The sequence below is a fragment of the Nycticebus coucang genome, chromosome 17 (genome assembly GCF_027406575.1).
Source record: "Nycticebus coucang isolate mNycCou1 chromosome 17, mNycCou1.pri, whole genome shotgun sequence".
NCBI classification, from domain to species: domain Eukaryota; kingdom Metazoa; phylum Chordata; class Mammalia; order Primates; family Lorisidae; genus Nycticebus; species Nycticebus coucang.
In genome coordinates, this window is record NC_069796.1 from 87818365 (window position 1) to 87832412 (window position 14048).

The 14048-nt window shown below is 54.4% G+C and overlaps 1 protein-coding gene across 2 annotated transcripts in view; it reads right to left on the reverse strand.

Annotated features, from left to right (window-relative positions):
- Nucleotides 1–7419: 7419 nt before the first annotated feature.
- WFS1 (wolframin ER transmembrane glycoprotein) overlaps nt 7420–14048 on the reverse strand; it is a 29614-nt gene continuing 22985 nt past the window's right edge. For both annotated transcript variants that reach the window (XM_053565962.1, XM_053565963.1), the window contains one exon: nt 7420–10012. In XM_053565962.1, coding sequence (XP_053421937.1) covers nt 8201–10012 — 1812 coding nt within the window. In that variant the 3' untranslated portion in view covers nt 7420–8200. The remainder of the gene's footprint in view (nt 10013–14048) is intronic.

A 14048-nucleotide genomic window follows, 5' to 3' on the forward strand; every position in this document is an offset into this window, starting at 1 on the left:
GTATCAGGAACCCAGGAGCAGATCAGCTGGGTGGCTCCGGCTGGGGTCTCCCATGAGCTGCAGGGGGTCTGTGGCCATGAGGGACCATCTCTGGAGAAATGACAGGTAGGACCCATCTCACAGTGTGGCCGTTGGCTTGAGGCTTCTCCAGGGGCTACTCACAACGGGGCTTCTTCTAGGAGAGCGAAGCTGAGCTGAAGGCCACAGTCTCTATAAACACACCTCACAAGTGACATTGAATTGCTTCCGCCACATTCTGTTGGTCACACAGACGGATCCTGCTAGGGTGAGGAAGGAGCTGCAGGAGGAAGTGAGGACTCCTGGGGGCCACCTTGGAGGCCACTTGTAGAAATCATAGGTGGGGCACTGCCCTGTGCCCAGGGTCCCTGTGTATAACATCAGCCTCACGAGGTTGTCACGTGAAGACATCCACAAGGCAGCCACCAGCAGGGGAGCAGGTGCTCTACAGGGAGGCAGTCACCTGACCCCCCTGAGTCTGGGCCCTTAGCTGCCTGCTGTGGTGGGGTTGATGTTCCCAGGCCTCTTCCAGTTCCTGCAGAGACCAGGGGTGGACAGGCCACCTGGCTGCTGGCCTTGCTGGGCTGTTTCTAGTTCTCAGTTATTCTCACCTGGGGAGCTTTCAAATGCCCCATGCCCAGGCCAGGTGGGGTTCAACTCTGGAGCTTCAAAACTCCCCAGGGGCCTCCACTATCCTAAAAGGACTGGTTACTTTTCTGGCTATTTGCAGAAAAGGCTAATTATCCAGTTAGTTGGAGGAAAGGTTAAAACGGTGAGTTTGGTCAATTGATTTTAACACTTCTGGAAAGGAAGAAGCCAGGGTCTTTTTTTGTTTGGCTTTTTTTTTTTGCCCAGACTACTCAAAAGTTACACTGCAGAAGTTCAACTGCTTGATGAAAACGTTTGCCAGCCTCCAAGCAACAGTTTCCTAGCAACTGGGAAGCTTTTAGAGCTGTACATAATTGCTGAGCTCTGAGTGAGTCAAACAGCAGTCCTTTTTTAAAAAAAAAACAAAGGGTCTTTCTCTTTACCTGGTGCTGTTAGGCACAGGGCCCACGCAGCCAAATGACAAGATGAATTTCAGAGAGGACCGCAAATCTGCAAGAGACACCGTCAGCAAGAAGGAAAAGTAAAAATGAACATTGTAAGGGCCTGATTAGTAAATCAGTGCCCCCAAATCCAAATTTGCAAAATAGACATGTGAATTATTTTGTTTAGAGAAGTGAATTATTCATTTAATACATTTGCAAAGCCTCTGAAAGGTGCTAAGGGAGGTGTCAAATAAGAGCCACTTCCCCTCAGAAAGCACCATTTATCTTTGCAAAACTAGTTACTCAATTATTTCTTTGGTCAACAGAAGTGTTCCAAGCACTCATTCTGGGCATGGTTCACACCTGGATTCAAATTCCAGCTTTGAGGCCAGCTGTGGAGAGGGGTGTGCAGCAGCCTGGAGCCAGCACCAGTGTAGATGCTTTACCCACATACCCCAGCTGAGAGTGGTCTGGGGGTCCCTGTACCCAGCTGAGGGTGGTCTGGGGGGGGGTCCATGTACCCAGCTGAGGGTAGTCTAGGGGTCCATGTACCCCAGCTGAGGGTGGTCTAGGGGGTCCATGTACACCTCTAGGTCTAGGTCTAGGTCTGCATACCCAGCTGAGGGTGGTCTAGGTCTGTATGCCCAGCTGAGGGTGGTCTAGGGGGTCCATGTGCCCCAGCTGAGGGTAGTCTAGGGGTCCATGTACCCCAGCTGAGGGTGGTCTAGGGGGTCCATGTACACCTCTAGGGCCCTGGCATTCCTCAGGGATGGTGTGAGGGTGGCAGACATTTATTCTCATGACCATTTTGCCTGCCATAGTAAGTGGGCTCCAAACTAGTTAGGGGAAGCCCCTATGCCAGGAGGCAGGTACTGCGCTGGCCCTGGGTGAGAGACCCCAAACAACAGTGGCTCTGACATAAAGTCTAAGCTAGCATGGTGGGTCCCCCTGCAGGGCTCTTTCTTTCTGTTGCTCTGCATGCCTGGGGGCTGTCCTCGTCCTGACAGTTACACATGGCAGAGGAAGGCTGGGATGGGACGTGCCTCTGTCGTTTAGGGTACAACCTATTCCTTCCAGCCATCTCACGGGCCAGACATCTGTCATGTGCCATAGGCAGCTGCTGGAGAGGCTGGAAAGTGTGGTTATTTGTGAGTAGCCAAAGGACCAGCTCAAAATCAGGGCTTCTACTGCTATAGAAGGGATTGTAGGGGACAAATGGCAGTCCTATAGATGACACCCACATGCTCAGGACGAAATGCTGAGCCCTGACGTCCTGAAGGCACTGGACACTGTACAGAGCAGGCAGATCCTGGAGAGGAGTGGAGCCCTGCAGATCTTAGCCCGAGGGCAGGCGCAGTTGCAGCCACAAGGGCAGTTAAAACTCCAATTGAAAACTGCCTGGGAGGAGCAGGGGCCTGAGGCATCAACCCGGGTTGGTCTAGGGCTCCACACACCTGAACTGCTTGGGACCTATGAGTATCAACAACCAGGCCCAGAGGGCCCTTCAGACCCCATGCTGTGGCAGGGCCTTCAAGGGGCCAGCTCCTCCCTGGAGGTGGGGCAGTGCTGAATTTTGATAAAAAAGAAAAAAAACCTTTCAGGGATATCAGGCAGAGAGCAGGAATCCAAGAGTTCCCAGGGGACCCCTCAGAGAGAGCCTTGGGAGCCACACAGCAAGGCAGTGGATGTAGGACCTGGGAATCTGGGCCCTGGCATTGGCCTAGTCTGATACCCTGTTGCTCTGGCTGTGATACTATATGGTAAGAACTAGGAATTTGGTCTCTGTCCCTGGTTCCTGGCATATGGCTCCTAAAACCCTTGGAATCTTAATGATAAGAGTCTGGTAATGAGACTGCTGGTGACTGGTGACCCCTAGAAAGCTTTGAGATGAGGGCTGGTCACCCAGAAAGGCCAAGGCAGGACTAGAGGGCTGGGACTTGCAGTGCCCTTCCCTCAGGCTCCAGGGAAGGGAAAGGGGCTGAAGATCGAGTTGATCACCAATGGCCATAATGAAGCCTCCATAAAAGCCCCCAAATGACAGGGTTCAGGGAGCTTCTGGGTGGTTGGGAGGGTGGTGCATGCAAAGAGAGCGTGGGAGCTCTGCACCCCATCCCATGTGCCTGGCCATAGGCATCTCTCTGTCTGGATGTTCATCTGCGTCCTCTGTAACCATTTAGTAAAGTGTTTCCCCAAGTTGTGAGCCATTCTAGAATGTTTAGTTCTTGAATTTGACTTCTTGGCTTTGTTTTCTGGTCTTGCCATTTTCTTTGTGCCCCAGAAAAGTTAATCTTTCTCACTTAAGGCTGGTCAGAAGCACAGGCTATGCCTGGACCTGCAACTGGCACCTGAAGTGGACGTGTCCCGAGGGACTGACCCTCAGCCTGAGGGAGCTGAGGCTAAGGCCCAGGACAGCTGGCCAGTGTCTGCCAGAGAGCTGTTTGACCTGTGTATGAGGACACCAGAGGTGAGGAGTCTATGCGGAGCCAAGACCCTGTCCCTGTGGTTCATCCCCAGGAGAAGGGATCAGCTACCACCAAAGAGCTTGGGCCTGTCTTCATCTGAGCAACAAGGCAGGGGAGGCAGGAGGGAACAGGGACACAGAGGTCTCCAGGATAGCCCCGAAGTGAAAAGTAGAGGGAGTCCTAGGTCCTCTGGGAAACAGAGATTAGGACATGAGCCTGGGATGAGAAGGGGATTTGGACAGGGGAGTCGGAACAATGACCTCCAGAACCTGGCTGCTGGGGGCAGGGCGGGGGTGAGGCCCATGCTGGGTCACAGTCAGTTGATGCTGGAGGTCAGGGAGGAGGGGGCTGGAGAGCCAGCCGCCCCCAAACCCCGGCTCGCACATAGGGGTTACGAGAGCACCTCTGAGTCTAGGCTGCATGGGGGGCAGTCGAGTATCCTTGGGAATTTAACAGGCAGATGGATGACGAGAAGGTAGAACAGCAAAAGGGCCTGTGGCCTCCTCGAGGGCTGAGCGGATTTAGGCAGGTGCTCCTGAAGGGCAGAGACAAACAGGTCCATGTGTGAAGCCTGGGAAAGGTGGAACGAGGCCTGACCAGCCCACGACAGGCTGTCATGGCTCAGGAGCCTCGAGCTGGCTCAGGATGCTTGTGTGCTATTCCCGGTCGACCTTCCCTAGTCCTGGCCTCACAGCTTACCTGCTCAGGTGTTTAATAGGAACTGCCGGGATGGTTTGGTCCAGGCTCAGGTCAGAGCATTAGAAGGGATACAGACCCAGCAACTGAAATTGGCTGAGCAGGCAGACTACTGTGAACTGTAGATGTAGTGAGGGGGACATAGGATCCACCTGGAAATTCATACCACACAAATGGTGGGGAGTTCAGGCCTGTTTTATTTTTAAGACAATGACTTAAATTCCCAAGGACACATTTAAAAATTGGGTATTTGGCTATATAAGCAGGTAAAGATTATTGCGTACTTCTTTTCTCAACATTTGATCATAAAAAATATGATTGTGTGTCCATTTAAGAAGATCTTTATACATGTATATTCTTTTTTCTTTTTCTTTTCTTTGTACGTACCAGCCCACCATAGTGTCAAGAAGGGCTGGAGTGCGTCAGGACTCACAGTCCTTTTTGTTCCCTGACAAGACAGACCTGCAAAGAGACCAGCTCCACGCTCCCCTTTATCGCCCCTCCTCACTGCATTGACAGGCTATAAATGTGCACTTTAACCGAAAAGAACAAACTTTGGCTGAGGCAGGAGTTTAAGACCAGCCTGGGCAATATAGTGAGACCTCATCTCTATAAAAAAAGTTTGAAATAGCTGGGTGTGGTGGTGCACACCTATAGTCCCAGCTACTCAGGAGGTTGAGATCGGAGCCCAAAAGTCAAGGCTGCAGTGAGCTATGATGACACCACTGTCATCTTCTAACCCTAATCCTAATCCTAACTCCATCCCAGCTCTGCCACCTCCTGGCCATGTGACTCTGGGCAAGTTACTCAGAATCTTCATTTGTGAGATGTCAGGGGTGAGGGCGCAGGACCTAGCTGTGAGAGCCACGTGAGCCTCACAGCCCACAGAAACCAGAGTCCCTCCCGATTGAGGGGGCTGGGCTCAGCTGCTGGAAGCACAAGGGTTCTGACTCTAGGGAGGCAGTGGGCTGGCTGTCAACAGGAGCGGACATCGTAGGAGCACAGCGACCCAGGGAACTGTCCATACTCACTGCTCTACTGGAGCCAGCAAGGGTCTCCAGAACCACGCCTCACAGTGCATTCCTCCCTGACTCACCCCTGACTTTCCCAGGGCCCGGGCTGGAGTGTGCAGGACACAGGCCAAATTCCTAAGTGCCTCCCTAGCAGGCAGCTGTCCTGGGGCGTGCCTGAGGACTTGAATACTGGGCATCCTCCATCTCCTTTCCAGGCCCAGCTCCTCGTCTGGCTTCAGCACAGGCAAAGCCCCCTTCCTCCTAGTAGCCTACTGGCTCCTCTTCTACCAGGCTGGATGTCTCCTCCCTCCCTGGGCTGCCCCAGCAGGGCAGTCTGCCTCTCGGCTGGGGCCCAGGGTCTGTCTTACCTCCTTGGGCTGTGCTTTTCCTGAGGCTGGGACTTGGTTTGACTCGCACTGGAATTAGTGTCTGGCTCAGTTCAAGGGTGGTGATGGCTGCACTCAAGGCTGACTAGTGAAGGTGAATAAGGAGAACCTCTGTGGTGAGCCCAGCTCTGGGCTGAGCCTTCCTGGATGTACAGCCACTAAACCCTGATGCAGAACGGTGGGCTGTTTGCATCCTGGGATGCAGAGGGGGTTGTGCAGACACGGCAGCATCAGACACTGGCCCCGTTTGGTTCCAGCCGAGACGGGGTTATCTTCACAAAGTTTAAGTGCCTCCATAGCGAGCGAGGACTGTACAATTCCTCTGGGGGAGGGACTGTCTCAAGGTTCTTAGCTGGAGCTTAAGTTCTACAAATGCCTTTTTAAAATTAGCAACTGTTTATTGAGCATGTACTAGTGCCAGATGCCGAGAGGGAATTAACTGGTTTACTCTGATAGAGATTGCTCTTGTCGCACCCCCATTCTACAGATGAGGAAGCTGAGGGCTAGGGAATGTATGAACCTGCCCCAGGACACAGGGCTAGGAAGGCACAGACGGGCACTTTCAAATCCAGGCCAGGGGGTTTGTGCTGTACTCACACAGAACCCTCCTCGCTGCGCTGGAGTTCCGTGCATTTCATTTCTTTAAAAGAAGTTCTGAGAACCCCTGACCCATCCTAGACTTCCCTCTTTACAGATGGGGACAATGGGGCCTGGAAACAGGTGCTGAAGAGCTCCTGGTCACATGGGGTGTGTGGCAGAATAAGAATTGGAACCTAGGCCTGTGCTCAGAGGCCTCCCAGAAGACCACAGTGTGGATGGTGGTGTGTGGAGCAGCAGCTCGGGGGCCCAGGACAGAGTGGCCCATTTAGGCTCCGCTGCTCATGTTTCTCTGCTGAGAACGGTGATGTCTGTCACCCTCCTCCCTGATAATGAGTGGGGAGTCTGAGGGGCAGAGGGCATAGGGCTGACCTCTAACCTCATCTCGCTGCCTGGGAAACCCAGGAGCAAACACACAGTACAGAGCAATGACATGTACCAAGCAACCAGCACACGGGGCTTTACACAGACACCCCCCACCCCCCGGACAGAGGGGTAAAGCAGAGGAGTGAACAGGTGGGGCGCAGCCACAGGGTCTGAGGAAAACAGGCAGCCACACCCTGAATGGTCAATGCAAGGCGGCTGGACACAGTAAGAACGTGTGACCGCCGAGGTTCCCCCCTGCATGGAGGGCCCCAGGGTGGCCTGCTGTGGGGCAGCAGAGTGACAGCCTTATCTTCACCTCAGGACGACACTAATGTCTGAAGTGGGCAGTGCTCCTGAGCTTCCTGAGAGCTGTGGCTCACCCCACCTCATCCAAATGAGTAAGTTGGGATGATAATTCTACGGGGTCATTGCTGTACGTTCTTAAAACACAGAACAGTTTCGTACATTCCTGCTCGGGCGAAGGCACCAAACTGAATCGCTACAGACGCTTCATTTCATTAGTGATTAGTTTCTAAACTGACTGTGAGTCTGCACTTCCCACTCTGCAGGGCTCACAAACTCCATGGTTACCTGCAGCACAGGTGTGTGGGCACACGCAGTCCCCACAGGCAACCCAGTGGTCAGAGCAGACACCATAGTGGCCCTTGCACTAGAGATGGGGGGGAGGGGTCTGCCCTTGGCAGGATGTGTCACTATGTGAACATCAGTCCTGCTCTTTGTGATTCCAAGTATACCCAGGTGCCATTCAATACTTAGGCAGACAGCTCTGACTCCCACCTCATGTCCCAGAAAGACTTCTTTTAAATAAAGAAAAAAAAGAAAAGAACTATAGATATCACCAGAGGTTTTTATTTTAACCACATTAGGACCCTAACTTTCTGCTCCATGGCACTGAACATGGTCGGGCTCCTCTGCACACTGGAAGGAGTCCGGGGTCTGCGTTTCCTGAGTCCTGGTGGACTCAGGTAAGACACTCACAACTCCTCCACTGCCCACTCACAGGGGGCCCCAGGGCGGCCTGCAGTGCTCAGAGCTGCCCCCTCACCCAGCCTCTGATCGGCAGGATGGGGGCCAGGCCTTGACCATAAGACAGGCTCCGGCAGCCGGCACATCCCCCAGAGTGGTCAGCAGGTGTTGAGCCTTAGCAGTGACCAAAGAAGAAATGCTGCTTTGGAGTTTATGTGGACGCATACTTAGTTCTTAAAGAAACGAATCTAACAGAGAAGTAAATAGGGACAAGAGGGTGCTGGGAGGTGAGGGGAGGAGGGAAAAGCTTGTCTGTAAAGTGCTTTCGGGGCTTGAGAACCTTTTAAATCTAGTCTGGCACACTGCTTCACTCAGAAAGATCATGATGGGGTGGAGACTGCATGCAATTCCCAGCAACACCTGGCATTCAGAGTGGACAGAGTTAAACAGTGTCACCCGTTCATTGGAGTCTGAGCAGTCTACACACGAGCAGAGGTCTCCAAAGCCCTGGGTCTGCGCGCACACACGCACACACACACACACGCACACACACACGGCATCAGCGTGCGCCTGTCTGGCTGGCCACAATCGCTCAAGCCTCACAGCAGCGTGCCCCGGGACTGCTCCGCCTGGCGGGTGCATTCTCACACTGCTGACAGGAATGGGAAGAAGAAGAAGTCGAAGGCGAACTTGACGGCGCCATGCACGGTGCTGCGCCAGTCATGTTCCATCTTCACGTGCCGCCTGGCTGGTGACAGCTGCGCCATGCAGTTGAGGCAGCTGATGGCCTTGAGCTCGAAGACAGGCCACTTGCTTCCCAGGCGGCCCTCGAGGATGGTGCTGAACTCGATGAGGCTGCCCTGGCGCAGGCTGAGCAGCACGCTCTTGAACTCGCTGCTGGCCCGCAGCACGATGTCCTTAGTGACGTCGTCCTCCTCGCGGCTGCGGCTGCTGTTGGCGGCGCTGCTGTAGGGCATGCCCACAGTGATCTCAAACTTGTAGCGGTCAAACTTCTTGATGTGGCAGGGGTGCTTGGCCAGGAGCTTGAGGCGGCAGAGCTCCTCCTCGGCCGTGGCAGTGCCGCCGGCGCTGCAGGAGGGGTAGGCCTCGCCGTACAGGCAGCGCATCCAGTCGCCGATGAAGAAGGGCAGCATGTTGATGGCCGACTCTGCGCTGTTGTCAATCTCAGTCACCCGGACGTACTTGAAGCGGCCTGTCCACGTGACCCTGTGGCCCTCCAGGTGGCTGCAGAGGATCTGGGTACGCGCCATGTTGGTCTCCTTCCAGGCCCGCGGCCCGCACAGGGCACCGTACTGCGGCCAGGTCAGCGTGGAGTTGTAGACCTTCATGCCCTCCGAGCGGTACGCGTAGAACCAGCAGAAGAGCACGATGGCTGTGAGCCACACCAGGATGAGCTTGACCACGGAGCTGCGCGTCAGGGACTTCACCATCCCCACCACTGAGAAGCTGGCCTTGGTCCAGCAGTGGGCCAGCAGGGGGACGCTGCAGACCACCACAGTGACTGCCATCTTGGTGAGCTCCAGGGACACGAACCACTGGGCAAACTGCAGCAAGCCCATGAGGGTCAGGCCGGCCACCAAGATGGGCAGGGCAAAGAGGAAGAGGAAGTAGCCGATGGACGCTCGAACCAGCCCCAGCCCGGTGGACTCTAGCAGGATGACCACGGAGAGCTCGCACCACATGAAGCAGACCAGGTAGGGCACCAGGTAGCAGTAAGTGCCCTTGAAGTTGCGCAGCTGGGCCATGCGGAAGAAGAGGTACAGCAGGTAAACGTAGAGCAGGCAGGGGACGCTGAGGTTTAGGACGACCAGGTGGCCGATGGGCACCGTGAGGAAGGTCTGGCCGAGAACCTGCAGGTAGTACCCGTCCAGCGGCATGGAGGGCAGCAGGGACAGCAGGCCAGCGGCCACCTCAGTGACCAGGGCTCTGCGCGTGTAGGGCTCTGCGTGGCTGCTCAGGCTCAGGTAGCTGGTCACGGTGAAGAAAGTGGCAATGACGGCCAGCTCCGAGCAGGGCATCCAGTCTCTGCTGGCCAGCGGGAAGGAGAAGATGACAAAGAAGACCGACAGGAGGAAGTGGGCGTAGGGCTCCAGGTGGTTCCAGCCGAAGTTGACCTCAGCCTGCTCCACGTCCAGGTTGGGCTCAAAGCGCAGCAGGAGGTCGGTGAGGGTGCGGAAGTTCTCCCAGGCCTTGCTGTCCTGGAACACCTTGAGGGTGCAGATCACCATGGAGATGAAGGACAGGTAGAAGACCACCAGTGGGATGAAGAAGGCGAAGAATTCAATGGTCAGGTTGCTGATGATGAAGAAGAAGATGAGGGCGTTGATGTGGTGCGTGGGGACGATGGTGGACAGCCAGTGCATGCCCGCCCGGGAGGCCACGTCGATCAGGTACTCTTTGACCTCCATGATGGCATGCAGGGGGTACTTGACCACCTGGGGGTGCAGATGTGCATTGGAATCAGACCACAGCTGCTGCACCCAGCCACATTTGACTGCCTCCCTCCAGCCACCCCGGCTCTGGGCAGCATGGGTGCCGGGCCCTCTCCCAGTGGTCCTCCTACCTGTCACACCCCTCTCCAGAGGACACTCTGCGGTCCTTCCCTCAATTCACCCTACCCTGCAGGTCAGCCTCTGTCTTCTGGATCAGGGACCGTTTCTGCTGCTCTCCCTATGCCTGGCTCCCCACCTTCTGCCAGGGTGACCAGGCCCACAGGTGCTTGCCTCCCCTGAGAGACCTCCAGCCCCAGAGGGACCCACACGGCTTGCCGCTTCCCTTCCCTCAGGACCTCCTGCTTGAAGAGACTGGAGTGCCCGTCTGGGCCCTGCTATGCCTCCAATCTCTCCACTGCAACAAGGACATCACCTCCTTGGCCCTCTGGTGACATTACTGTACAAGACTAGGCTGGGGTCTAGAGAGAGGCAGCTGGCCTAGGAGAGGAGGCAGCACAGATATTGGAGAAAGAAGAGTTCTGAGCAATCGTGGACAGAGTGAAGAGGGCAGCCACAGCAGCTTTTTTTTTTTTCTTTTGAGACAGACTCTCAGTTTGTCACCCTCGGTAGAGTGCGTGGCAACCTCAAACTCTTGGCCTCAAGCGATTCTCTTGCCTCAGCCTCCCAAGTAGCTGGGACTAAAGGCGCCCGCCACTACAATGCCCAGCTATTTTTAGAGATGGGGTCTTGCTCTGGCTCAGGCTGGTCTTGAACCTGAGTTCAGGTAATCCACCTGCCTCGGCTTCCCAAAGTGCTGGGATTATAGGTGTGAGCCACCACATCCAGCCCAGAGGACAGCTTTTGCTGGAGACCTCGATAAGCAGCTGCTTGCTACCACCCACCCACCCTACACACACAGGACATGCACTCACACCCACCCACCCCTGCGTACTAACACCTGTGCATACCCACCCTACATGCATGCACACACACAGGCACACGTCCTCTGTCCTGCTTCTAACAAACAAACCCGCACAGCCACATTCAAGGTCAGCCCTCCCCTCCCTGTGTTGGTCCCCTACAACCCCCCCTACACAAAGGTCATTACGACACTGAAGAGGAAGGAGGGGCTGCGGAGGTGGAGGAGAGCAGCCTAGGAGGGAGGTGGAGGCGATTCTGCACCCACGGCAGTTTCCACGTCCACCTGGTCTGTGCGGAACTCTGACGGCCCTTGGCCCTGCCAGGTTAGGGGGAGATGGGGAGAGAGATTGGAGGGAGTGAAGCAACAAAGCAGCCATGGAAGGTGCCAGTTATCATGAAGTGTGGCACACAGGGTCTGGAGCAACTCCAAGGAGTGGAGCCCCTCTGTGCCCGGAGCTCATGGAGGGGCTGTATGACAGGGCCAGGCCTGAGCACCAAGGCATGGGAGGGAGCAACCAGATATTCCATCACTGTGGGGCTGGGTACACCCAGCCTCCTGGGACCCACCAGAAAGCCAAGGAGGAGCCCTGGGCAGCTGCATGACACCACTGGAATGTAGCCCCATCTGCCCAGAGCCCTGGCCGCCAAGCCAGAACACCTGGAAGCAGCTGGGGTCTGACTTCCAGAGATGAGCAGGAAGGGCTCACATAGTGGACCAGGACATTTAAAGAAGAGTATGTGTGCACACTCCCACACACACATGTGGTGAACAGCTTCACTGCTTCTTGTAAGACGGGCCACTTAATCTCTGCTTTATAACAAGCAAATAAATGACTAACCCAGCTTAGGGCCCTCCAGCTCTGTCTGGGGCCACCAGCCTCCCATGAACAGAGGGACACCCACACCTGCTAGGAGATGGGGAAGAGGGAAGACCAGCAGGGTGGCATCAGCCACAGGGGCGTGTCTGACACTTGCCAGAGGGCAAACCAGCATTTACAAAACCGAACCCCCTCTGGGGTTTCTTGGGGAGGAGACCCTGCACTCTGACGCCAGGCCAGATGGCTAAGATCAACAGCTAGGGCATGAGTCAACGTTTGCGTCGGCCGCCGCCTGCTAAGCTAATCCCCGTGGAGGGGACCTTGTTAACAACAAGATGACCAGAGGTGACTCTGGCCTGTTGTTAAAATTAATCTGAAATCCTATCTGACTCAAAGCTGTGTATCATTTTTACCAGAGGGCCACATAATCACCTGGTTGAAAGAGCCTTTAAAGGACAAGGAAGATTCTAGAACATAATGCCCGATGGCATCCGACCTCTGCTTGGACAGCATGAGGGGCAGCCCTACACCTGGCTCAATGACCAGGGAACAGTCTCCTTTTTAAGGGCCCAATCTCTGCGCCCTGCAGCCCACCCAAGCTGTTCCTCTTGGGCCCCACCAAACTGTGGGGCTAAAGAGCTTAGTCTCCTTTTCTGCCCAGAATGTCCAAACAATTAAAATAAACTCTTCCTTGAGATGGTAGAAAAATGAAATTAAAAGAACATAATAAGGAATCTGGTTCCACAAAAAAGAACAGTGAAGCCCAGACTGGAGGGGATCAGCCCCTCTGCTGATGTAAGAAACCGGAGTCTCCCAGGGAGGTGGTGGGCCAGGAGCCCACCTGGGCGCATCGCAGGGCACGCAAACCCAAACAAGACTCTCCTCAAACCTGCCCACAAAAACGGGTTGGATTTTCCAATAATTAAATGTAAAAAAATGTTGAAATTTTAAAATATCACTAAGCATACTTCCCAGCGGGTTTTATCTGTCATGGCACCTTACGCTTTCAGGCTTGAGAAGAGAACTGCTTCCAGGTCTGGAACATTCATTATGGGTATAATGTTAGCACACGAAGAGGTGTCTGTCATTTTTCACTTTGGGTGAAGAAGACCTCTCCAAAGTATGTTTCCCGTTCTTTGTTCTCTAAAAGGCTATTAAAAGCTGGTCCAGCTTTTAGTTTTGGGAGAAGCTTGTGATGATTCATTACCTCTTCCTTTTGCAAAACCCTTTTAATACAACAAATTGCAAAGGAATCAAAGTACTCTGACAGGTTCAAAAACTGAAAGGAAGCAGAGCCTTGTTTGTTTCTTGTCAGGAGACTTTAAATCTTTTCCTTCTAAACAGGACGTTCAGATACATCACAGCACTGAGCCTGTCACCTGTTAGTGGGGTGACATATCATTCCCCATCCAAACAGGATGCATTTGGAAGAAGGCAGTAAGAAACTTATGCCCAGGGATAGAAGGGGACACCTAGGCCACGGTGCCCCACTCCCAAGTTACCCTTTCACCTCTGACCCTCACTGGCATTTGGGGGAGCACCTCCTCCGTGCTGAAGACCCAGCTACATGCCCCAGCCCCCTTCTTCCCTGTCAGTTAGGAAATGACAGTGTCCTATCTGCAAATACTATGCTTGGCTGGGGCTGGCTCTAAGCATGCTGTCAGTAAACAGCAACCTGGCTTCAGATGTTGGCTGTCCTGGCCTACGTCTCAGAACCTCTACACCCTGGACACACAACTGTCCCCAGTGAGAAGGGCAAGGATTTTTGCTTTCTGCATGTGGACTCACATTCAGCCTCGGTCTAGCTCCATGTCCCCAGAGCAGGGCATCACACCTGATGTTCTGGCCATGGCCTTTCCTAAAGAGCTTCAGTGCCTGCTCTGCCCTGCAGAGGGTGGCCTGCCCTGACTCTCTCTACACTGCTGGCTCCAGCAAGCTACCCTTTCAGCCAACTGCCCCTGACCCTGTCTGGACACTGACAGTGGCTCTTCCAGGCCCTCAGTGAGTTAGGAAGACACAGACGCTATGAACGCCAACAGAACTAACACCCACGGTGGTGAGACGACAATCGTCTGCTTGGGACCCTGGTGCCGGCCGGGGCCTTCTTGGCCACAGTGTGCTGATGTACCTGTCTGGGTCAGGCGGCCGAACTTCTGGAAATCCTGGTGTTCTCCACAGAGTGAGATATGAATACATGTAATTCAACCAATTGAGCTGAACTTGGGTAACTTTATAAGAGGCTGTTGGGCCACATCCCGTTGTGTGCACCGTGGCCCAACTGTCTGACCATTAAAACAAGC